Below are 24,034 nucleotides of genomic sequence, written 5' to 3'. Positions count from 1 at the left end.
TGTACTACATGTAGCTACTTCCTAAGCCAGCATACAAAATCAAATCCTTTCCTTCAGAATCGTTTCAATGCTGGCGTAATTGGGGTGCATGGTTTGCATTACAAGTAGTTATACACACTGCACGCTAGCCTGCCCGCTCATTTTGTGATGCTGCAAGCTGTTGAGAGTCTAGTCATAGACAGTTAAAAGCTTGGAGCTAAGCCTTAGCTCCAGCTGGATATATAGTTCTGTGACACAGGCTGTGTGACTAATAGTAACTCACAAAACGATTGGAAATACCCAGGATAGCTTCAGCTAGCTAGCTGTTCAAAGCCTTCCCTGGCCCTCTTATATAGGTCGAATTTTCCCAAAATTATCTATTGGAGAAAATTGGTTAGGAATGAGTCAGAATTCAATCTTGTTACGTAATGGTTCACGTGACAGGCACTTCCGCTCTAAACATCGAACTCTGGGGGTTGTTATGAAACAGGGAATGAGAAATGAGGAAATGAGAAATGAAGAAATGAGGAAATGAGGAAATAAGAAATAGGAAATGAGGAAATGAAGAAATGAGCTGGGCAGAGCAAATCTGAAGACGAAGCTAACATCTACTGAGCTACAGGTACGTACCTCCTGGTGACAAGTCTCCTGGTGCTCTGCCACCATACAGAACTTATGTTCCTCTGGTACACGGTGTGACACTCTCTACCTCTGTCTACTTGTGTGCCATGTACGACTGGCATGGTTCAGACATCAGATATATCTACCTACGTAACGGTACTTACATGTACTGTCCTACAGTCTCACAGTCTCAAACAATTTACCTATGCGTGGCTATACTGGCAATACATTCAATGATTTCACAATCCGGTGGGCAAGTGATAGTCAATGGACTGGACTCAATGTCAACATCTACATGTAAGTATAGTAACAGCAAAGAAACCTCTAAAACTGTTTGTCAAACCAAGCAAATTCTAATGATCTGCCAGTCCTGTCGTAAAGCTGCAGGAAGTAATGACATTAGTACACTGTACTGGTATCATATCCAATCTCGCTACAGGGTGAAGAAAGCAATTCCCATTACCATTCTCACAAGCAATGCCTAGTGAAAGCTGATGCTACCTTTAATGAAGAAAGCTCACTGTGCCATCTGAAGCGATGGTAAAATTTAATTCTTACAATGTGTCCGACAACCTGTACTGTGTGGAGGTGCCACTATAATTATATATTTGATAACTAAATACTTAGTCACCTACTAGCTTCTTGGCTGATATCAGTCATTACTTTTGTGCATCTATATAATAATAACAATGTCATAATTTGTGATGAAAATTAATGCCATGGTGATGATCGTAACCATAAATATAATTATTATTATTATTCTATTTCTTATTTCTTCATTTCCTCATTTCCTATTTCTTATTTCCTCATTTCTTATTTCTTGTTTCCTCATTTCTCATTCCCTGTTTTATAACAACCCGAACTCTGGGTAGTGGTAGTGTGCACGTGGTTGGTTGATAAACGTCTCAGAAAAAATGTGCACGTGTATATGTGTATTGCACTGTTGCTTCTGAATTATAATCAATTTCGTATAGCGTATAATTTCCGTGGGGCAAAATATTCGTGGTTGGAGGCCTGACCACGAATATTTTACCCACGAATGAAGCGACCTTGCCTACGATTTACCTGCAGTGCAAGCTCCAACCACGAAAATATTACCCATGAAATGTCTCAATATTGCTGAACCACGAATATTTTGTCCCCCGAAAATTACCCGCTGTATATACGGTAGTTAATGATCTGACCCAAAATGTTATACATGATATTGATAATTATGTTATACATGATATATGGTAAAAATAATAAATATCGTGAAATGGAAAATATGTACCAAAATAAATAATGTAAAACGCTTCAAAAGCGTATCAAATGGAATTAAGGCTCTCAACGCAACTACCAACGTTCAGACGATATGTGATCATGGTCAACAGTGAATTATAGTGCACCAGTGCAGCCATGACGACACACACATGAAATAGTTGATGACTGCTTGCCCAAATATCAAATTTTCCTGGAAAGAATCGCTCTGGAATCCTCATAACGTATAGAGAAGCTCCAAATATGTTCACAGTCCCCATCAACACAAAACCCCACAATGAATAGGCATTAGTCGACACTATGTAGCCATCCCTGACGAAAATGTGCACAAAAGGAATTACAGCGTACAGTCCAAGCAGAACAAAGACGGCAAATCGAAGTGTTCGAAATTTTGGAGTCGCAAACTTCTTCCACATACTGACACACACACACAGGGTACCGAGGCACAGAGAGACCACTATGTAGGCATATTTGGCATAGGTGGTGCAGTAGAATCCATAGTAGTAGGTAGGTACTGAGCCGCCAGTGATTAGAAACGATATACCAGTGTAATCAAGTCTACTAAGAATACCGTGTACTCCCTTTGAGTGGTTTGAAAACGTGTGATATATTGCAGAGCAGGCCAAGCACAATACAGCACCACCAAAAAAGCATAAGAGAGTGGCTTGCTCTTGCAACGGTAAATTGTGAATCTGGATATCCTCAAAAAGAAACGTTATGTAATCACCAAAGATGTACACACCAGCGACCAGCATGATGAAGAATAGGGCACCAAGGAGATGAGTCCAAATGTTGAACGTTTCTGTGTGGAGTCGAAAAATACTCTTGACACATCCACGAAATGAGTACATTGGGGGACGATGGTTATGCAGAAGGAATTCGTTGTCTTTTAGCCAATCAGGAAGGGAGTGAAACGGAATAGAATGCCATGCCCAGCTTGACATTTTTGGGATTTTCGAGCAAATTTTCTTTTCAAGCTCTGGTATTGATGAGGTGGTAGGAAAGAAAGATGGGGAGGGTGAACGGTTGCATTGATCTGCATGTACATCTGTTGGCAGTGATTGTTTGGATATAGATAACTGCTCCTCAGATGGGGTTTTCTGCTGTATACGTCTACGTCTTCCCATGGAGCTGGAGGCAGACATTGTGAAGAGTCTATCGGCAGAGATGTCTGATCGATCATACAGTTCTACCATACATCTGATAAAAAGCAATCAACTTTACTTAATTGTTATAATGATTTATAGATAACTGACCTTTTTATAATTATGTGCAGCAGAGAAAGAATAAATCTTTAAGTCAGTCAGTGTCTAAATTGAAGACAAAGGGTCGACACGTGCAAAAAATAACAACTCAATTTTCGTGGGGGGGGGCAAAATATTCGTGGTTTTCGTGGTTGGAGGTTACCTTTACCTGCAGTGCACGAAATGTCTCAATATTGCTGAACCAGGAATATTTTGTCCCCCGAAAATTACCCGCTATAATTATGTAGACAAAAAGCTACGATTATTAGAGAACGCAGAATCAGACATAGTATAGATCAGACATCTCTGATAGACCTTTCACAATGTCTGCCTCCAAAGGAAGACGAAGACAGAAATCTGAAGAGCAGTTGTCCATATCCAAAGTATCACAGCCAACAGATGCAGACCGAGACAATCGTTCACCCAGTACCTCCCTTCGCTCGAATATCAAAAAAATTGCCAGCTGGGCATGGCATTCGATTTCGTTTGACTCGCTTCCCGATTGGCTAAAAGACAACGAATTCCTTCTGCACAACCATCGTCCCCCAATGTACTCATTTCGTGGATGTGTCAAAAGTATTTTTCGACTCCACACAGAGACGTTAAACATTTGGACTCATCTCCTTGGTGCCCTATTCTTTGTCATCTTGGTCGCTGATGTGTACATCTTTGGTGATTACATAACGTTTCTTTTCGAGGATATCCAGATTCACGATTTACCGTGGCAAGAGCAAGCCACTCTCTTATGCTTTTTTGGTGGTGCTGTATTGTGCTTGGCCTGCTCCGCAATATATCACACGTTTTCGAACCACTCGAAGGGAGTACACGGTGTTCTGCACCGGCTCGACTACACTGGTATATCGTTCCTTATCACCGGCTCCTCGGTACCTGCCTACTACTATGGGTTCTACTGCACCACCTATGCCAAGTATGCCTACATAGTCATCTCTCTGTGCCTCTGCACCCTGTGCGTGTGTGTCAGCATGTGGAATAAGTTTGCGACTCCAAAATTTCGAAGACTTCGATTTGCCGTCTTTGTTATGTTTGGACTGTACGCTGCAATTCCTTTTGTGCACATTTTCCTCAGGGATGGCTACATAGTGTCGACTACTGCCTATTCGTTGTGGGGTTTTGTTTTGATGGGGACTGTGTACATATTTGGAGCTTCTCTGTACGTCATGAGGATTCCAGAGCGATTTTTCCCAGGAATATTCGATGTCTGGGGAAGCAGCCATCAACTATTTCATGTGTGTGTCGTCATGGCTGCATTGGTGCACTATAATGCACTGTTGAACATGATCACATACCGTCTGAACGTCGGTAGTTGTATTGAGACCCTTGATTTAATTTGATATGCTTGCTATATATATAGTATTGTGTGATCACTTATAATTATTTTCCGTGCACATAAGTTGTGATCAAATAGTCAAAATAATAATTGAATCGCGTACCAGTATAATTATATACAATAACCAACTATTTCTACATGTAGTCTATGACTGTATGAACATGCAATTATAGTGGCCTCTCTATTCCACATTGTCTGTATAATTATAGCTAGCAGCAAAATTCCGTAATGAAGCCACCACCTAACGAATCCCATGCCATGATCAGATGACTCAATAGGGGACAAAATGGATCCTCCCTGTAGATCGACAAGACATGTAGTAGTACAATAAAACATGTATGTACAATGCATACAATGCATTAAATATAAGTAGACCATAGATACCTATTATGAGTAGATTATCAATACAATCATGCACAGGGAATAAGAGAAGCTGTAGTCGCCACAAACATGGTGCTACACATTGTGGGGGATTGTGTAATCTACTGAACTTTAAGATTTGCTTGCTTCAGTATGGTGCGAAGATAATTTGAGCATGGACTCCTCCACACCCTTACCATAAGTGTAGCACACGGCCAGGGATAAATGGGCGCCATAGGGTCACCTGCAAGAGCAAGGGAATCATGGTGGCTACTTTGTAACGAAAAATGTGATTGAAAGAAGCTTAGTGTTGACAATTCATCATGGACTGAGACCCAATAATTATAATTATATATAATTATGTACCCAGTTCTGCCCCTTTTTGGTAGCAGGCTACAGCTTCAGTCATATCTTCAGCAACACCTTGCCCATTCTTGTACATCTCTCCTGCAATGTAGAGACACAGATTTTATCACAGTCAGCACATACAAGGCTTCCTGTGGAACATTCACCACAAAAGGCCAGCCTAGGTAACATAAAGTGCTGACGGTTGCATCGCGTTAAATGACGTGACTTGCCTGCAAAAGATAAACCATTGGCAAAAAATATATGACATACCGTATATGCTTGATCAGGAGCCGCGGCTACTAAATGTTTCATTTTGCTAGCAAGGGAGGCTACTATTTGAGTGCGGCCTTTATACAAGAGCGGCCTCTGATCGAGCATATACGTAACCAGAGGAGGAACGCCAGGGTCAATAGGGTCACGTTTAATGAAGGATTAAACATTCTTGTTCTGGGTTCTTGACCTTTGCTGCATATAGCAGCTTAGCGCTTCTGTTCTTTATTTGCCTGCTTGGAAAGCTTACTATACCCAGTGCAGCAAGCCAAATTTATACCCTAGCCACGGAAGGCTAATTTCCATATCTTGTGGTTTTGAAGAATGCAATAAAAGGTCAAAGGTTGCAATTAAATCCTGGATAATTATTCCAAAGTTCACGATAGTGCACTACCACTTTCCAGCATTTTGAATTCCAACAGCTGTATTAGCGCTTAGCGAATGTAGTCTTTTTCCCTTAGCAGGCTTTCTGGTGGTCATGGTGTTAGTTCTAGGATAGCATGCGTGCTTAGGTCTTCCCGGTGTGACTTTCGCTTTACCTCTGGAGAGGGTGCCACGTCGTCTTCCAGATGCTTTTGCATTTACTGGAATTCGACGACCACGACGAAGAAATCCCCCCTGAGTATTTTTTGATTGTCCTACCAAAAACCCATCCAAATCGATGAAGGGAACTTGCGAGGGCAGCATTAGCAAACTTTCCTCGACTTGACATGTCTTTATACCTCTTAAATGAACGTTTCCATTCCTTGTGCAACAACAGAGCTTTCTTTGATACGAACAGTGATGTCAGCAAAGATTTGTTCCATGTCGGACACAATTTTGTCTGTGTCTAAACCTACGTCTGTACATGTAGTTGTATCACCTTGGCCATTCTCAGATGCTAGCCCTCTAATCAAATCCCATTCAGTTCCACTAAAATTAGGATTGTCAACTTCTTTAGTATGGGAACTGTGTGCTGACACCTCCTCGTCTTTTTTCTAGTGTAGAGACGAGTAAAAATTACAGCTTTGCACTGCAGAACTAAAACCAAGAGCAATGCCTGCTAAACTGCCTCGACTCGGGTGAAAGTGTTGGAATACAATTTACAGCAGGTATGTGATAGTGCTTAACAACAGCGGCTTGGTGTGAGCATGGAGAGCCATCTTGACCAGCTGTGCAACTGCATAAACCCAGCGTCATGTCAACAAGATACTTTATACCACGTTCACTTTGGCTATCGACAAGAAATGTACAATCGTCTTTGTTAAGGGTAGAAATATGCTCCACAGAGATCCCAGCACTTTTTACACCCTGGAATTTAAGCGAAACTACCAGTAGTTTTTACAGTCATACTTATATAAAAAAAAGAGAAATTCGGTTCCACATATTGTTTGAAATACTTTATCGACATGAACTATGACACTTCATGTTTAACCCCAAACACTCAATAGAGTGTATCACTTCACTTACCTGCATAACAAATATTCCACAATCTCTTCGATTTAGCTGCTCGGGAATATCCTATAGAACATGTACAGACACATGCAATAAATACACGACAAGTCGACAGTTGCATTGACTTTGTGACATGCACACCTTTGCTATTTGGAATGTCCACTTTTCCCATTCAAACACCTGGTCACCATTTGCTACAGCTTCAGCATCCAAAAAGTCTCTATAATAAAGTACATTAAGGTTACGGTAAACAGTTTGCTCATGAATATTCATGATTTTCTTATAATGATTTTTGTGAAACTATAAATGCCATGAGAGAAGTTTGAAGCACATACATGATAAATATATCGGTGTATCAATCTGTATGACAAGTATCAATCTTCAAAACATCTTCCAGTGGAAGCTCTGAGCGATCATCAAGTTACTAGAAACAACACAAAACTAGTAGTCATTTTAAACTTCCAAAAACACTTCTAGCTCTGTGTTCTTGGTCTTATATGATGCTTCTTACCATTCTGGAGGGCGGGTCGAAGCGTTTTTTTCTTTCCAGGCCAACAAACTCTCACAAAATAATAATATGTAGACTAACTCCACTTAAAATGGCGGCCAGAGCCAAGGAAAACAGCCTCTTGTGAGCTTTCAGTAGCCTTTTTTCAAAATATCTCTTCGACCCGCCCTGCATATAGTGAAGCTACAGTAGACTGTACCTAAGCTTTACAGTAAAAATGTCTATTTGAGCCATGAAATGACTACTGCGTTTCAGCTGGACTTCCAGCTCATTCTAGCTGGAAAAGATCACTAGATCTAGCTCATGAATAATTAATGAGCAAACGGTTGACCGTAACCTTAAGTCACTGCAAAGTATTTATACCTCATGGTTGGTGTCTCAAAGTATAGACATTCGTTAGGACGAAATGAATCGTAGTACAGCATTGTCTACTATAACAGAGTGAGTACTTTATTTTTACCATCAAAGTCCAATGTTGCCCATTTGGATTGAGATACCAGAGAACAGTGTCAGCACCAACCACATTCTGTATCAAATACAGTGTCGCAAACACCAAACATATAGACGTACGTATATGTAAACGCAGATTATTTAATACCTTTCTTTTCTTCCAATGCTTGGTAGCATCCATATGACCTTTGCACTCCGCTACTTTCCAGTACTGACTTGAAATCACCTCAATAGTACTAGTTTGGCCTGCATTCTATGTACACATACCACATTAGCAAAATGAATAATAATAAAATTATTTTATACTATACTACCAGACTATACATGTATAACGGCAGCATTTATGTCCGTACCTTTGTTTGCTGAACAAGTAAGTCAAAGTGCCAATACCCTGTGTTGTGTTTAAACGCACAAATTATACCGGTAAAAGACTTGTAATTGTACCAAGAGGCTGTGGAGCTTACATAGTCAGACACCCAGCACCCATTCCTCAGTCTGGCCAGCTCTTGTTGCATAGGATCTGGATCTGCACCCGCATATATCAACCATAGTAGCCATTCAAATCAAGTTCAAATTCACCCACGAGCACCATGCAATGCTTGAAAGAGCGCAGCAGCACCCTAGCTGAGATTTACTGAGAATGCCCAGTGCAACTAGATCTGCCTACATAATGCAAAAAGTGGAAAGTTGGCTCAAAAAAAAAATTCGCATGCTACGGCTCCCCATGAAATTGGAACAAAATTGGAACAAATTGAAACAAATTTGAAACAATTGAAGAACGCGCATGCGTGCTAAGTAGCACGAGGTTCAAAAGCAGCACTTGTCTCATATGTTCTAAAAAAACAGTGAACTTGTTCTTATTCTGTTATCATTCTGCTATCAAATCGTTCTTTAAGATGGCTAATACCCACAAAGGTCACTCTGATTCTTATTGGACGTTGAAGATGAAGGAATTTGCTGCTGGAAAACCTTTCGGGAGAGGAGAGAGGCCTAGGAAAGGCACAAAGTGGGATCTAGTATCCAAAGAGATCGAGAGGTGCCCCAAGCACAGAAATGCTAGCAACAAGGATGTGCTGGGGAGGCTCATCGAATGCACCTGTGGCTATCACAAGCCAAAGACTTCTACACCACCAGTGAGTACTGTAATTACAAACCTGAATACACGTAGAACAACACTATTATTGTATAATAACTACATTAGCTACAGGTCGCTAGCACGTCAGGTGGGCAGAAGAGACCTGCAAGTGTGGTGAGAACAATTAATATACATCCAAAAAATTGATAAATTTACACATGTACGTACAGATACCGGGCCAGATGACTTGGGAGGCTCCTGCGAAAAAGAGAAAGGGAACACAAGACCCAAGATTTGTTCCTAATTTCAAGGTATGAAGTATAATGACGCATTATGCTTGATAATCACAAATTATTATAGGCAGCTTCTCATCGAACTGGTTCCTCACTCACCGCACTTCTACCTGCTGCTCCTACTACTACTCTCCCTCCTACACGGACGTCTGCTGCCCTCCCTCCTACACAGACGTCTGCTCCTCTCCCTCCTACATCTACGTTTGCCCCATCTCTACCCCCACACACACACACAATAATTCCCCACACACACGCACACACACTCCCTCCTAGAGCGACTCTCCCCACAACGACGCCTGCTACTCTCCCTTCTACAACAACGTCTGCTCCCCCCCCTCCTACAACAACGTATGCTACACACACACACACACACACACACACACACACACACACACTCCCTCCTAGAGCGACTCTCCCCACAACGACGTCTGCTACTCTCCCTCTCACAGCGACAACAGCAACATCAGCCACTCTCTCTCCCCCTCTCACTACACGTGTAAGTGAAACCACCCCCTTGGTCCTGTCTCTAGTTAACGAGATAAGCTCTACATTAAGATTACATCAACAATTTGATTTTACAGGAGCTCACGCCATCTCCTCGCAAGTCAAACTATTCAGACAGGCTGCCAAAGTACTGGAAAAATCATGTTTGTGAGGCAGATGCGGATTGGATTGGGAGACAGATGTTTGTGGCCAAGGGGAAGCTCACAGACAAGCTAAAGATCTGGTGGCACCCCCCGAGCCATGATCGCATTCCCTCTGCTCAGCCACATCCAGAGGATTACACCCTCAAAAGGCTGTGTCTGTGGGCGCCGAGGATGCTTTGGAAGGTCGATTTCAAGTGTCCTCAGTGTACTACAACACGATACAATCTGTGGTCCAAAGGTCTTTACCACAATATTCGAGTGGTTCTGGACTTCAAAGATAGGTACTACCTGGCAGCTGAATACTATGAGTGTAGAATCTGCAAAGGTACGTACGCAGCCTGGGACCACCGAATCCTCGATCAGCTTGACGAAGGCCTGAGGTCCCATTTTCCCGCTGTCTTGACTCGGCAGTATGGGTGTGACAAGTCTGTTATAACCCTCCTGCGTAGCCGGACGCTGGGAAACAGCCCATCAGCCCTCCGTAACAAAGTGTGGGAGGTGCATTCAGACCACTTTCTGGCACAACAGCTGCGATATTTAAGTGACTGCAAGCGGCATCGAGACGGCATAGGGCAACACACCACTCATTGCCAATACATCGAACCCCCTTCTTTGCCACCATTCCCATCTCGTGAGTGGTTCCTTGCCGTATATACCCGGGATGTTTGGAATAGGCTCCCTTTGCTCTTGGCAGCAGCAACTTCAACGTACGGCTCAATTTTAAAAATTGACTCCACGAAAAAAATTGCCAAAAAGCTGCAAGGAGCAGAGACCGACACGGCCAACTGGGCCACAAACGTTGGCAACGAGCGCGGGGAGGTGCTAGTGTCAATCCTCACTGACTCAGAGTCAAACGAAAGTTTGGCTCGGATGGCAAATGGACTGATGGGGAGGTAGGCGCGTTTTTTATGTAAATGATTAAATTACTGTTTATATTCAGGTACGAGCTGGCCCATATTTCAACCCCGAACGTGCTCTACACCAACAGAGACTGTTGCACCCAGAACGGACCTTCAAAGTACCAAGTATGCAAAACCAAACCTTTGTTCATTCTCTATAATTATACTGGTATATATCTTTTTCCAGGCTCTGTTTAGTCGGTGGAATGGCCTTGAAGTGCGCCTTGACTCCTGGCATTTTATGAGAAGACTGTCAGGCGGGTGCACCAGTAAGTCCCACCCACTGTATGGGACTTTTATGGCAAAATTGTCCACTGCCATTTTTGAATGGGACGAAACGGACTACCAGCGGTTGGTAGAGGCAAAACTGGGGGAAATGATGGTTGCTGGCCTGCGAAACCCCTCTGAGTCAGCGGCGAAGAAGGCCATCAAGGTCGCAGAACTGGCCAGGCACTGTAAGAGGAGGACTCGGGGAACGGCAGCCACCATCCACCTCATTGAATCGCTCCTCTTAACTCTGAAAGAGGCCACTGACAGCCTGGGAGTGCCACTGATAGGAGAGGGAATGCCAGAAATTTGGCAGGAACAGCGCCATCATGTGGCTTGTCTTCAGGACGTTAAAGATATACACCTGTATACTGTAACAGGTATGTCATCTTGTGTGAGTATCAGTGCTTACTTTCATGTATACTAATGACAGGGCATCTAACCAAGGGAGGGGTGACACTCCCTACAGTGAGGTGTGCCAGGGGCTCTACCTCACTTGAGAGCTTCCATTTGCACATGGCGAGGTTCATTCCAGGGACGTCTGCTAGTGCTGTGCACTATCAGGCGTATCTCCTGGAAGGCCTCACAAGGTGGAATGCTGCACGGGCTTCGGCAGCACACCCTGCACCCTCGCCAATTTCTCGAACATTTACTATGGCACGGGCTTTGGCAGCAGCACGCCCTACATCCTCATCCCCTTTTCGGACGTTTAATATGTCTCTTCAGGAAAAGGTAATTATACTGTTTTGACTAATATACTCATACTGTAATTGTGTGCAGGTGAGCAAGCTGAGCCAAGATCTGATGGGGCTCTCTCTCCTCCCTACTGATCGGCCACCAGCCAAATACAGTGGGGAGCTGTTTGGGGTCGAGTACCTCTACACCCAATCTGGGGATGTGTTCCAGCCTAACCTAGACACCGAAGTCGAGAAAGGACTCGATGGGGTGGAGGATGAAGGTTTTCAAGAGGGTCCTGAGAAGATTGGTGGCGGCCCAGACCTTGACTCCTTCTGTGCACCCCCCCCAGAAAGCTCTAGTGACGAGGTAAGAATACTAAACGTGTGTGTGTGTGTGTGTATGTATGTAATAATCTCGTAGGAGTCTACTAATGAGGGAGAGGAGCCCGAGGAGGCTCTCGACTCAAGGGGTATTGCAGGTAAGAAATCTTATGTTATACCTAACGGTGTTTCACTCCGAGAGTGAGGAACAGGGGTCAGAACCTTCCCTCTCTACCATCTCTCACAGCTCCCCCTCCGCCACCTGTCCCTCTTACAGATGTCTCTCTTGCAGCAGTTGAGGTGGAGATTACTGCTCCTCCACCTCTGTCTAGAACCACCATATGGCGTCACCGTAAGGCTGGAGAATCCTCGACAGGGCCACCTACAACAGCCAGCGGTATGTCACTGTCTAGAACCACCATATGGCGTCACCGTAAGGCTGGAAAATCCTCGACAGGGCCACCTACAACAGCCAGCGGTATGTCAATAGCACAAACTAAATTTCATTTTATTATGTCTATAGCACAAACTAATTCATTTTATTGTCTGTTTACAGGCCGAAAACAGTACTCGTGTGGGCAGTGTGGTGATGGTGTGTCCACTGGGGGGCACACGCAATTTCGCGGCCAGCGCTACTGCCCCAAAACAGCAGGGGTTTCAAAAGAGGACTGGTTAGCCTCTAAGCGAGAGGAGTGGAAACTCAGTAAGTTCACCATAGATAATGATAATTAATTGTAATCATTAATTTTGTTTTTGTCCAATAGAGCAACAAGCCAAGACATGATACATAACTATACACATTAATTTTTAGCCACCTTCTCAGGAGTAAGGTATGTCAATTGTGTGTGTCACTGTGCATTTAACTAAAATTATGTGTAATAGATTTCAGCCAGTGTTCACGTTTGTGCCCCGGGGGGACTTCATGGCTTGCGTCACCGCTACAATACAACTGGCTCGAGTACATATCCGAAACAGATCGCAACTGTATCCAACAAACTTGATCTACTTCTAAAAGACATGGCTTGCGTCACCGCTCCAATACAACTGGCTCGAGTACGTATCCGAAACAGATCGCAACTGTATCCAACCAACTTGATCTACTTCTAAAAGACATGGCTTGCGTCACCGCTACAATACAACTGGCTCGAGTACGTATCCGAAACAGATCGCAACTGTATCCAACAAACTTGATCTACTTCTGCAAGACGTAAGGTATGCTCAGTTAATTATAATTTGCTCTAATAACAATAATAGGTTCTAGGAGCTACGTACTTAGGATGTTAATTCTGTCAACACAATTCTGAGCTGGTATACGCAAATCCCTTCACTGATAAAGGAAGTTTCTACTTTTTTCTGACCGTCCACATATGACGTGAGGAACTGCTGGATGTCGAACACTCGAAACATTCACGTATGCTGATTTTGATTATTCACTGTAATGTAATAGATTTCAGCCAGTGTCCACGCTTGTGCCCCGCTTGCGTCACCACTACAATTCAACTGGCTCGAGTACATATCCAGATCGCAAAAATAACAATAATAGGTTCTAGGAGCTACTTTGGATTGTAATTCTGTTAACACAATTTAGCTGGTATACGCAAATCCCTTCACTGATGAAGGAAGTTCTCCACATAATTATGACGAACACTCGAAACATTCACGTAAGTGCATGCTGATTTTGATTATTCACTGTAATGTTACACTCTATAGATCAATGTTAAGAAGATTTCATGGGATAGCTGATGTCCTTCTATCTACAGCAGCTGGGTGTTTGAGGAGCGCAAGCTCAGGTTAACTTATTAGTGTGTATGTACTGAGTTTTTGTGCATCTACGTAGGTCTTGAGTGAATCTGTAAGCAAATTAAGCTCTCAAGGTGCATGGACAGGGAGAAGTGCATGGAGTAGGAGAAGTCTCACACAATATGGTTTTCAGCTCAGAAGGATTGAAAATGACATGTGAGGAATAATTATAATACAGTCGCTATAGTAATAATTATCTTTTGCAGGGTGTTCGAGCTGGTCCTTCAAGAGAACAAACGACTGAGACTCAAACTGACTCATAATTATCTTTTCAATGTCTATGTTTTCGTAAATCAGTACAAATGATTATTTTGTACAAATTAATGATTTGGTGATAGGATTGTGGATGATTTCATAACAATAATAGGCCTAGCTAGATTTCTTTCTATCCTCTCTGCATGTTTTATTCTCTTCATTGGGCCAGTTTCCATTTCTTGCATTCAAATTTCACAGGTAAAGGGTTGCTTATTGCCTAGGTGAACCTCTTTTCTTTTTCTTCCTCTTCTTCTTTCCCCCCCTTTGTTTGCCCCCTAACTGTTTCCTCCTTCTCTTTTGCCTCAATTTCTTTGAGCAGTGCCTTTGCATTCTTATCTCTGTCAGCTGCCAGTTTGTACAATTCCTTAGCCTTGGCTTTGTCCATGGGTAACATTGTAGTACATGTTGCCAAGGTAAACCTGCGTAAGGCAAAATAACAGGAATACATAATCTTTGGACAGGTACATGCAGTGTACAGTGAACTAGGCATACCTGAGCTGGTGCAAATCCAATATCTGCTGCTTGTTGGAACTCTCAGATGCTTTCTCGAAACTCTGCTCCACTCCTTTACCAGCAAAGTAGACGTGTCCTCCCAGGTTGTAGAGAGCAATGGGGTGACTAGCCTCGATCCCAGGCCGCACTTCCCACTTCACTTAGGGACTATGAAGGCCGGTGAAGGAGGCTATGGGGTGACATGAAATTCGGAGACATGCACACTGGTGATGAATATCTACAGCTAAGTGAAATTGTGTATACGTCTACTTTAAATACCTGATTTGTCTGCTTCAGTATGGTGCTCAAATGCTTTGAGCGTGGACTCCTCCACACCCTTACCGTGAGTGTATATAGCACACATCCAGGGACAAATGGGCCATATAGGGTCACCTGGAAGAGTTCGAGCCACAATCCCTTCGACTCCTCTCAGTCCGTCTGCTCGAGCCACAATCCTTTTGACTCTTCTCGGTCCGTCTGCTCAAGCCACGACCCCTTCGACTCCTCCTCTCGGTCCGTCTGCTCGAGCCACAATCCTTTCGACTCTTCTCGGTCCGTCTGCTCAAGCCACGACCCCTTCGACTCCTCTCAGTCCGTCTGCTCGAGCTACAATCCCTTTGACTCCTCTTAGTTCATCTGCTCGAGCTTTGACTCCTCAGTACTCCCAGCCCTGATCAAATCCCCTTGGAATAGTAAAAACAATACCTACATGTAAGTACATAATAATTATACTCATTTTCAGCCACTTTCTCAGGAGTAAGTAATAACATACATTTCCATTGTGTGTGTCACTGTGCATTTAATGATAGAATGATGTGTAATAGATCTGCAACAAACATGCAACAAGGAATTCACACCAACAAACTAATTTGGTGCAACAAGAGTTAAGATTCCTCTGACTCGGAATCTGAGGAATGTTTATGTTTATAAAAACTGAGTAGATTACTACGTGAGGTGCTGCTGGCTTTTGAGCGTTCTCTGTCCGATAGTGAGCCATCCTCTCCCGAACTAGGATGGTGTTCATGATCAGCGCCTCTTTAACAAGCTCCAGTTTCCCCATGCGCAACTCCTTTGTGGGAATATCTCGGTGATCTTCTCCATGAGCCTTTTTGGGAGGCAGGCTTGAGACGTAAGGTATGCTTACCTAATTTGCTCTAATAAGGTTCTAGGAGGTACTTTGGGTGGTAATTCTGTCAACAGGCGTTGATCAAACTTCACGATTTTGAGCTGGTATATATACAAGGTGCCAAATCCTTTCACTGATGAGGGAAGTTTCTGACCCTCCACATCTGATTAAGACCGTGAGGAACTGCTGTATGTCAAACCCTCGAAACCTTCACGTAAGTGTTTGCTGATTTTGATTGTTCACTGTAATATTACACTCTATAGAGGATTTCATGGGGACAGCTGATGTCCTTATATGACTGAGACACAGCAGCTGGTGGTGTTGGGGAGCTTGCACTGCACTGCTCAGGTAATTAACTTACTAGTGTGTATGCATGATTTTTTGTGCATAATTATAGGTCTGGAGTGAATCTGTCTGTAAGCAAAGGACTGAGAGAAGTGGGTGCTCTCAGCTCAGAGAAAATTACATGTGAGGAATGTAATACATTCCCACACCCACTCACAGCCTCAGGGTCTCGTTATTATAGACAGTACGTTAGGGTCGCAAGTACATATTTTTTGTCACCAATGGTTTATCTTTTGCAGGGCAAGTCGTTTATTGAAATCGTACGCGATTTTAAGTCCTAGGCCAAAGAATCTGACAAAATTTCTTTCTGTCGGTGCCAAACGCAACAAGGAGTGTAAAACTTATGTATAGAGGTGGTAGTAAACATGTACAGACATTCACGAACTGTTCCCCATAATGCAGGAGACTCAAACCGAAAACATTCTGATCTTTACAATGTCATGACTTGTCTACTGTTTAAATTGTTACGAAATGATAATTATAATATACCATTGGTTACCATAATTATTGTATAGGGTCAGGTCAGGTCACGGTGATTTGTTACCGATGTTATTAACAATGTTATTATTAATAGGCCTAGCTATAGGCTTGTTCACATCTACCTCCAATCATTCTCCTGTCGCTGGCATGCTCTAGTCCCTTCCGCCGTCAGAGCAGTTTCCATTTCTTCAATTCAAGGTACAAAGGTTGGTTGCTTGCTACCTAGGTGAACCTCTTTTCTTCTTCTCCTTCCTCCTTTTTCTTTTCCCCCCCCTCTTTTCCCCCTTTTCCCCCTTCATGAGGAAGATTAGCGATTAGCGCCCTTCCTTGTGCTGCGGTTCCCCGTGAATTGGAACAATTGGAACGTTTGGAACAATTGAAACAAAAATTGAAACAATTGAAACAAAATTGGAACAAAATTGAAACAAAATTGGAACAAATAAGAACGCGCATGCGTGTTAAGTAGATCTAGCACGAGAACAGCAGCACTTTTCTCAGTGAACTTGTTCTCATTCTGTTCTCAATTCGTTCTGTAAGATGGCTAGTACCCATAAAGGTCACTCAGACTCTTATTGGACGTCGAAGATGAAGGAATTAGCTACTGGTAAACCGTTCGGGAGAGGAGAGAGGCCTATAGGAAAGGCACCAAGTGGGATCTTGTATCCAAAGAAGTCGAGAGGTGCCCCAATCACAGAAACGCTAGCAACGTGGATGTGCTGGGGAGGGCCATCCGATGCACCTGTGGCTATCACAAGCCAAGGACTTCTCCCCCACCAGTGAGTGCTGTAATTACCATTCACTTCAAACCTGAATACATGTACAGTGCAGTTGTCTGGACAGTGCAGTTGTCTGGCACAACACTATTATTGTATAATCTACATTAGCTACAGGTCGCTAGCACGTCAGGTGGGCAGAAGATACCTAGCTGCATGTGTGGTGAGAACAACTATAAAGTTATACATCCCACAAAATTACACATGTACGTCCAGATACCAGGCCAGGTGACTGGGGGGGCTCCTGCGAAGAAGAGAAAGGGAACACCCGACACACAGTTTGTTCCCAATTTCATGGTATGAAACTATAATGACGCATAATACTTGATAAATCACAAATTATTATAGGCAGCTTCTCGTCGAATTGGTTGTTCACCCACCGCACTTCTCCCAGCGACGTCAGCTGCTACTCCCCCTCCTATACATGTCCTGAATAAATGAATAAAGGATGTAGCATCTCATAATAGCTCCACTCTAATATCAGTTTGTTCGTTCCACAGTCCTAACAGAGCCTCACAGTCCACCTTTCAGCTGAGACTTACTAGTGGCAGCTATTGCATGGCGGACTGTTCAGTAACATGTACAACATTGCAAGACACTTGGCAGACCTTGAGGTAAACAGACAATACTGTGGATACAAGCATTTTTAGTGTCACTCAACTCGGTAATTTGTTCTGCACATCTAGGTTATCATGTGCACACAGCTTATATATCACCTTGCTGTAAAGTGAGAAGTGATAGTTTTCCCCCCTGTGTAGACCCCGAATACTGAAGAGCTGACCAGTGCAGTAACTAGCCTGGTGACTCTCCCTCTCTCTCCTTTCACACGAGACGGCTCACAGGCATTATCTTGGAGCTATGTCGGGAAAGAAAGATGACATCATGTGATTTTGGGAGAACTAAAACAGGCAGACTCAGCATATATAATTATATATATAATTATGCATAGTTAATTTTCTATAATTATTATTATCATCATTGCAGGTCATTTATTTGCATAATTGAGTCATGATTATTAATTCAAATGCCCAGAAATTAAAGAATTAATGCAAGGTATGGCATGCATATAAATCATAATAATTCAGAATCTGTCCTAACTGTTTCCTCCTTCTTTCTTCTCTTCTGCCTCAATCTCTTCGAGAAGTGCCTTTGCATTCTTGTCTCTGTCAGCTGCCAGTTTGTACAGTTCCTTAGCCTTGGCTTTGTCCTTGGTTACCCCCAGACCATTGTAGTACATGTTGCCAAGGTTTACCTGCACATGCATGTATATATATATAAGGCAAAATAACAGGAATGCAGTCATATATGGGTCTAGAGCATATAATCTTTGAACAGGTACTGTGTATAGAGGCAATTTTGACAATGCAGCCTGAACTATATATAAGGCATACCTGAGCTGGTGCAAATCCAATGTTCGCTGCTTGTTGGAAACTCTCAGATGCTTTCTCAAAGCTCTGCTCCACTCCTTTACCAGCAAAGTAGTGTCCTCCCAGGTTGTAGAGAGCAATGGGGTGACCTGAAATTTGTGAGACACACCGGTGCATGAATATCTGCAGCTAAGTGAAATTATGTATAGGTCTACTATATAAATACCTGATTTGCTTGCTTCAGTATGGTGCTCAAATGCTTTGAGCATGGACTCCTCCACACCCTTACCGTGAGTGTAGCACACACCCAGGGACAAATGGGCCATAGGGTCACCTAAAGGAGTCAGTTAATTGTGCATGGTGGCTTTGTGAAAGATGTGATTGAAAGAAGCTATAGTGCTGACAATTTAATATGTTATGCATGGACTGTACCCAGTTCTGCTCCTTTTTTGTAGCAGGCTACAGCTTCAGTCATATCTTCAGCAACACCCTGCCCATTCTTGTACATCTCCCCTGCAATGTAGAGTAGCATAAGCACACATTTTATTAACAGTCAGCTTGCTGGAGCACATACAAGGTTTCCTATAGAACATTTTACCACAAAAATGCTAGCTTACAAGTGCTGCTAGTGCATGTTTGATGCTAGAAAAAGCTCTCTAACTCTCGTTTTAAATGCTTTTGAACAACAATTTTTGTGTATATAATATTCTCATACATATCTACATATCTTTAGCATGATTAAAACTAGCATAGTTTATACAAGAAAATGGACAAAACATTCATCATGTCACCAAAGACTAAAGCAACCTGTTATTATTATTTGAAAGGGAATCAAAAGGGAAAAATGTGGAACGCTTCACGAATTTGCGTGTCATCCTTGCGCAGGGGCCATGCTAATCTTCTCTGTATCGTTCCAATTTTAGTATATGTAGTGCCGAAGCAACTACACTAAGCTAGTGTGCAGTGAACCTATATGTAGACGAGACGACTCGCTATTACTAGTCTGTGGTGAGAATGGAATGCATAGAATCAACAACAGATTAGCTGTCGAACGGCCAGCGTAATTGTTCCCAAGCTTTACAGAATCTCGCACTCTATTTATTAAACAAGCTCAAATCAGCTCAAATTTGTTCACCACTGAAACAGCAATTAGCCAAACTATTGAGGAATCATATAGAGTTTATTTGAACTGAATACCTATAGTACAAGGGGAGATACGGTCCAAATTCTATAGGGACCTAATTCTTCACTATATACTACTATGTCTCCCTTGAGCTTAGTAGCCACTCCCTTCACTGCCCAAGCTTGTACTTTAAGTCCTTTAGCCACTTAGCTCAAGTACATGTAGTGCTAATAAGCTGATAATGAGATCAGTGGGCTGATTGAGTAAACACACACCCCATGGACTCACCTAAGATGTTGTAAGCCTCAGGAATAAAGTTTTGAGAGCTCACCTAAACAAAACAGAGCAGATATAATTATAGTGATTATTGTTTGTTGAGCTTACTTTGTATAACGTGAATGCCCTATTGAAGTTTTGTTCCATCCCCATACCACTGTAGTACATTCCAGCGAGTGTGAACTGAGCATATGGGTGGCCTTTCATTGAGAGCTCTGTCATTATTTGGCCTGCTCTTGTTACGTCTGGAGACACTCCTTGCCCTGCAGTCATTCAACAATCGAGGTAACATGGAATCTATTCATGAATGGCTTAATAGTCACCTGTTCTTAGCAATTGTGCAAAGGTGTACGAAGCGTTTGAGTCGCCAAGTTCTCCACTGTATTCAAACAGTGTAGTTGCAATATTTCCAGCATCTGTGAGTCGGTCTCTGGATTGAAACACAGCAACTGCCAAGTCGTACACCTCGGCTCCAGACACTGTAATTCAAATTACGGCACATTTTAAAAGTGCTAAAATAAGCTCACGGTTCGTTTCAGAGTTCAGTTTCTTCAGTAGTTGAACCGTAACATCTGATACGTCACTGGTTATTGAGGAAAGGAAGGACAATTGCCGATCCTTTACGTACCCATCACCCGTTTTCAACTCTGTTTTCACAGCCTCAATAAATTGATCATGTTCTACATTGTCTGCATTGTGTGATGTTTCATGAGCAGCTACACACACTTATCAAAGTCTGAGCATACACAACTGGTCACTGATTGGCATCTCACCGTAGCTGAGCTGTCTTGTAGCTAGCAGATGGCTGTGAAATGCAGGCTGAATTGCAGAAAAGACGCCAGCGATCACTGTATTAGGCTTTGCTGCAGCTGAGGGAAGCCTCAACCTTCTTGCCTGTGCAGTCCCAGAGCTCAAAGCACTTGTAAAACGAGAGAAAAGCTTGATAGATCTAGAGTTGACTCTACACATACACGTACACTGCAACATGGCTGGCTTGTATACAGTATTATCATTATCATTGATTAGGTAAAGATCAGTAAACATTTAGCATAACTTGAGTTATGTAAACTGTTTTTTGGATTTGCTCACCCTTTTCCATTCCTGATCCTATGGGTAAAGGATCACAAGAATAATATGTAACAATCTTGCCACCTTAGCCGCCTTTGCACAAATGAAGGTGGTAATTAATGAAGTTAGCCTATTTTTTTATTTTTTTTATTTTTTATGAAAGATTTAGCAATTAATTGCAAGGATACACAAATAGCTAAAAAGCTAGGGTGAAGTGAGTCCTATAACATACGTTTTAATAGTTACAACATGTCAACTAGATGTGAATACAGATGTGACTTAAAAGAACTTATACTAGTACAGTCTACTAAAGTAAAGTCCTTGTGGCTAACCAGTCTATTCCATATTGTGATTGCATGCGGAAAAAATGAGAATTTGTAAAAGGATGTTCTATAACTAACCTGCTTCATTGCGGGGTGTGATATGCGATATGCCTAATAGTCACACACTGCCTCTCTTTGTATGGTTGTGGAGATTCAGTTCCTTGGAAAAACACTATTGACTTGACAATTGAATTGACAGATTTGGTCGCATTATGTTCACTAGAAACTACCAAGCTCATTCCTCCACTCCGTCTGCTGTGATTGACTGTAACTATGCATGTTAAACTCATTATAGTATAATTATACGGTATAACTTATAATCGTGCGCATGCGTACCGCTGCAATAGCTGTAGGCACTAGTGCGCAGGCATGGTTACTGGGGGCGACAAACAGCATTCGCTGCAACTGAAAGATCGCTGCAAATGAGTTCTGAATGGCATTTTTAAGGCGTATCTACACTGCTGTAGGGGGTTTATCCAAGCCCCATAATCATCATCACATCCGCTTAAACGAGGTAGTTCGCAATGGAATCACTCTGTTCTCTAGCACCACAATTCCATCAGAGATTGTTACGTCGGATGCTTCAGGTTCCTGGGGCTGTGGTGCATATACCAGGCATCACTGGTTTCAGATCCCGTGGGTCCTATATGAAAGTTATGCCGCTGAAAACATTGCAACCAAAGAAATGCTCCCCATCATCATTGCAGCAGCCTTGTGGGGTGGTTGTTGGCAAGGGGATAACGTCCTCTTTCGGTGTGACAATATGGCAGTAGTCACAGCACTTAAAAGAAAAAAAAGAAAATTCGATTGCAGGGACAGACAGATGATGCATTTGCTCTGTTGTTTGCGTTTTTTCGAAGCTAACTACAGCTTCAACCTTATTCCTGAACATATTCGTGGTATTGATAATGATTTAGCTGACGATCTGTCTCGTGGCAATCTCTCTGCCTTCTTACAGAAGTCCAACCTCCCCTCAACAGCGGTATCGGCAATACCTTCCGAGCTGTTAGAAATGTTGATGGGTCCCGGTCAGATTGGACGTCACAACATTGGATGTTCAACGCTATTTTAAATTTGAACAAGGTTTAGCCCAAAAAACTTGGAATTAAAACTTTTGTGAGTTTTGCACTGTGTTACCCTATCAGTTTGTATCACTCCCGATTAGATTACTCAACCTTTATATCCCGTTGCTACGAAGGATTCAAGATATTTAGCAGTGCCAGCATCATGTAACTGCACTGACTTTAGCAACAAAGTTGTAGCTATGAATGGATGATTTACGAGGGAAATACAATTTAATAGCTTGATCACGTTAGCGTATTGTGTATTCACACTCTTATACTCTCAGTATTATAGTTGATTCGATTCATAATTATAATTATGGTTGTTTGATCACACGTACAAAAATAATTATGTGCATCAAATAGAAATGTAGTTAAACACTTTGAGAGGGTTCTAGCCGATTCGCTCACTCAGAAAGGCACTTGCGTCAGGGAGGATGAACAGGTCCCCTACCATGTCAATGAATGATTTGACTGCAAAGGGACGAGGGGAGTTTTAGGTTTACAATACACATTGTATATACGTACCTGACTGTGACTCTGAACTTCAGTCCTTGTGGCATCACTACAGCATCCAGTGCACTTAATAAGCTCCTTACGGCCAGAAACAGATTTTTCCCAGTGTCCCAGTCGTCCAGGTATTCATTCTCCAACCCTATAGGGAAAGTGTACAGAAAAATTAAATAAAGCTAAGTTCAGAGTTGGCCAAGTCCATAGGTGGTTGCTTTAGGGCATGGCCAATGCTTATCTTGCACCACGTATGCATTGGATGGCCGAGCGGAGGAACGAGAATGTCAAGCGGCAACGTAGCCAGGACATGGTAGAGCTATATGATTGGTCCCATTTCGTTGCTAGACATGAGGCAAGTCTTTTATAGAAAGCAGTGGCTTCGTTTGCCATACCTCCTGTAGCTGAGAAGACAAGGGGGGTGAAGGAGGAGTGCTCAACTTCTTTGATGCGCTGTTCGTAATATACGAAGCAGCCTGGATTGTCCACTGGCCTTTGCGTTTATTACACACACTTTATAAGCCCACGTGATCCCGTTTCCAATCCCTCTTTCTACACTACAGCGGTTTTCAGAGTTCTTGCAATGTCTAGAGCGGAAGTACCTTCTAGTGCTATGGTGAAACAGAATTGACATGCATCGAGAACTAGAGGTCTAGGAACACAGAATCTTCCACAAAATGAACCTAAAACCATAGATACAGCGGTTTTCAGAGTTCTTGCATCTCCAATGTCTAGAGCGGAAGTCACTGGTCACGTGATATTCCCAAACATTTAAGGTTGGACAACATCACGGGAGCAAAAATATTGCTGAGTCAGGCAAGTTTTTTTACATGAGTTTTCAATATAAATTTTACAGACAAAGTTATTCGTTACTAGTTATTCAGAGAAGTCTGAAATAAGCGTGTAGCTTCTCAGTATTATATAAGGAACTGGTTGAAGTGACTGCCCCGGCCTGCCTACTCATTTTGTGTTGCTGCAAGCTGATGAGTCATATAGACAGTAGAATCTCTCTTAGCTCCAGACATCCAGTCCTGTGTTAC

The 24,034-nt window shown here is 42.6% G+C and overlaps 5 protein-coding genes, 3 long non-coding RNA genes and 1 other non-coding gene across 15 annotated transcripts in view; 4 read left to right on the top strand and 5 right to left on the bottom strand.

The window, feature by feature from the left end:
* LOC135339652 (serine/threonine-protein phosphatase 6 regulatory ankyrin repeat subunit B-like) overlaps window positions 1–24,034 on the top strand; it is a gene marked incomplete in the record, with an annotated part of 1,209,744 nt that overhangs the window by 412,085 nt on the left and 773,625 nt on the right.
* On the bottom strand, window positions 1,803–3,211 carry LOC135339722 (adiponectin receptor protein 2-like). Of its 2 annotated transcripts, none has more exons than XM_064535969.1 (2): window positions 3,114–3,211; window positions 1,803–3,057 (listed from the first exon to the last, which is right to left on the bottom strand). In XM_064535969.1, the coding sequence occupies exon 2, from the start codon at window positions 3,051–3,053 to the stop codon at window positions 1,905–1,907; it is 1,149 nt and encodes a 382-aa protein (XP_064392039.1). In that variant the 5' UTR covers window positions 3,054–3,057; window positions 3,114–3,211; the 3' UTR covers window positions 1,803–1,904. The 2 variants fall into 2 exon arrangements, with proteins under 2 accessions (XP_064392039.1, XP_064392040.1); XM_064535970.1 differs by having other exon boundaries at window positions 1,803–3,012; window positions 3,114–3,206.
* Window positions 3,276–4,551, top strand: LOC135339740 (adiponectin receptor protein 2-like). The gene has a single exon (XM_064536004.1). The coding sequence runs from the start codon at window positions 3,425–3,427 to the stop codon at window positions 4,451–4,453; it is 1,029 nt and encodes a 342-aa protein (XP_064392074.1). The 5' UTR covers window positions 3,276–3,424; the 3' UTR covers window positions 4,454–4,551.
* On the bottom strand, window positions 5,263–7,713 carry LOC135339863 (uncharacterized). Its single transcript, XR_010396087.1, has 4 exons — window positions 7,197–7,713; window positions 7,003–7,081; window positions 6,877–6,927; window positions 5,263–6,717 (listed from the first exon to the last, which is right to left on the bottom strand). It is a non-coding gene; the product is annotated as an uncharacterized LOC135339863 (long non-coding RNA).
* Window positions 8,471–14,122, top strand: LOC135339658 (uncharacterized). 6 transcript variants are annotated; one of them, XM_064535879.1, is made up of 18 exons: window positions 8,471–8,952; window positions 9,027–9,068; window positions 9,125–9,205; window positions 9,255–9,535; window positions 9,593–9,683; window positions 9,769–10,727; window positions 10,775–10,859; window positions 10,921–11,380; window positions 11,434–11,732; window positions 11,781–12,044; window positions 12,099–12,156; window positions 12,246–12,476; window positions 12,555–12,701; window positions 12,763–12,828; window positions 12,881–13,210; window positions 13,253–13,659; window positions 13,709–13,954; window positions 14,005–14,122. In XM_064535879.1, the coding sequence occupies exons 1-14, from the start codon at window positions 8,716–8,718 to the stop codon at window positions 12,780–12,782; spliced, it is 3,255 nt and encodes a 1,084-aa protein (XP_064391949.1). In that variant the 5' UTR covers window positions 8,471–8,715; the 3' UTR covers window positions 12,783–12,828; window positions 12,881–13,210; window positions 13,253–13,659; window positions 13,709–13,954; window positions 14,005–14,122. The 6 variants fall into 6 exon arrangements, with proteins under 6 accessions (XP_064391949.1, XP_064391951.1, XP_064391950.1 ...); XM_064535881.1 differs by having other exon boundaries at window positions 9,021–9,068; window positions 12,291–12,476; XM_064535880.1 differs by having other exon boundaries at window positions 9,021–9,068; window positions 12,276–12,476.
* Window positions 14,256–16,734, bottom strand: LOC135339876 (uncharacterized). The gene is made up of 4 exons (XR_010396115.1): window positions 16,619–16,734; window positions 14,825–15,250; window positions 14,546–14,735; window positions 14,256–14,472 (listed from the first exon to the last, which is right to left on the bottom strand). It is a non-coding gene; the product is annotated as an uncharacterized LOC135339876 (long non-coding RNA).
* Window positions 17,284–18,283, top strand: LOC135339879 (uncharacterized). Its single transcript, XR_010396118.1, has 4 exons — window positions 17,284–17,432; window positions 17,486–17,566; window positions 17,618–17,883; window positions 18,028–18,283. It is a non-coding gene; the product is annotated as an uncharacterized LOC135339879 (long non-coding RNA).
* On the bottom strand, window positions 18,258–21,075 carry LOC135339716 (putative beta-lactamase HcpC). The gene is made up of 9 exons (XM_064535961.1): window positions 20,809–21,075; window positions 20,563–20,724; window positions 20,359–20,514; window positions 20,144–20,298; window positions 20,048–20,090; window positions 19,069–19,149; window positions 18,863–18,970; window positions 18,661–18,785; window positions 18,258–18,521 (listed from the first exon to the last, which is right to left on the bottom strand). The coding sequence occupies exons 1-9, from the start codon at window positions 21,020–21,022 to the stop codon at window positions 18,363–18,365; spliced, it is 1,203 nt and encodes a 400-aa protein (XP_064392031.1). The 5' UTR covers window positions 21,023–21,075; the 3' UTR covers window positions 18,258–18,362.
* Window positions 19,477–19,583, bottom strand: LOC135340577 (U6 spliceosomal RNA). The gene has a single exon (XR_010396414.1). It is a non-coding gene; the product is annotated as a U6 spliceosomal RNA (small nuclear RNA).

Source organism: Halichondria panicea, chromosome 8 (assembly GCF_963675165.1).
Source record: "Halichondria panicea chromosome 8, odHalPani1.1, whole genome shotgun sequence".
NCBI lineage: Eukaryota > Metazoa > Porifera > Demospongiae > Suberitida > Halichondriidae > Halichondria > Halichondria panicea.
Note: the sequence above shows the minus strand (reverse complement) of the source record. Positions and strands in the feature narration are given on the sequence as shown.

Coding starts and splice junctions, on each gene's coding strand:
- LOC135339740 (XM_064536004.1), top strand. CDS start 3,425: ATGTCTGCCTCCAAAGGAAGACGAAGACAGAAATCTGAAGAGCAGTTG.
- LOC135339722 (XM_064535969.1), bottom strand. CDS start 3,053: ATGGTAGAACTGTATGATCGATCAGACATCTCTGCCGATAGACTCTTC.
- LOC135339716 (XM_064535961.1), bottom strand. CDS start 21,022: ATGTTGCAGTGTACGTGTATGTGTAGAGTCAACTCTAGATCTATCAAG. Junction 20,725..20,808: donor TACAAGACAGCTCAGCTACG/GTGAGATGCCAA, acceptor CACACAATGCAG/ACAATGTAGAACATGATCAA. Junction 18,522..18,660: donor TTGGATTTGCACCAGCTCAG/GTATGCCTTATA, acceptor ATGCATGTGCAG/GTAAACCTTGGCAACATGTA.
- LOC135339658 (XM_064535878.1), top strand. CDS start 8,716: ATGGCTAATACCCACAAAGGTCACTCTGATTCTTATTGGACGTTGAAG. Junction 9,206..9,254: donor GATTTGTTCCTAATTTCAAG/GTATGAAGTATA, acceptor AAATTATTATAG/GCAGCTTCTCATCGAACTGG. Junction 12,157..12,245: donor CGACTCAAGGGGTATTGCAG/GTAAGAAATCTT, acceptor CATCTCTCACAG/CTCCCCCTCCGCCACCTGTC.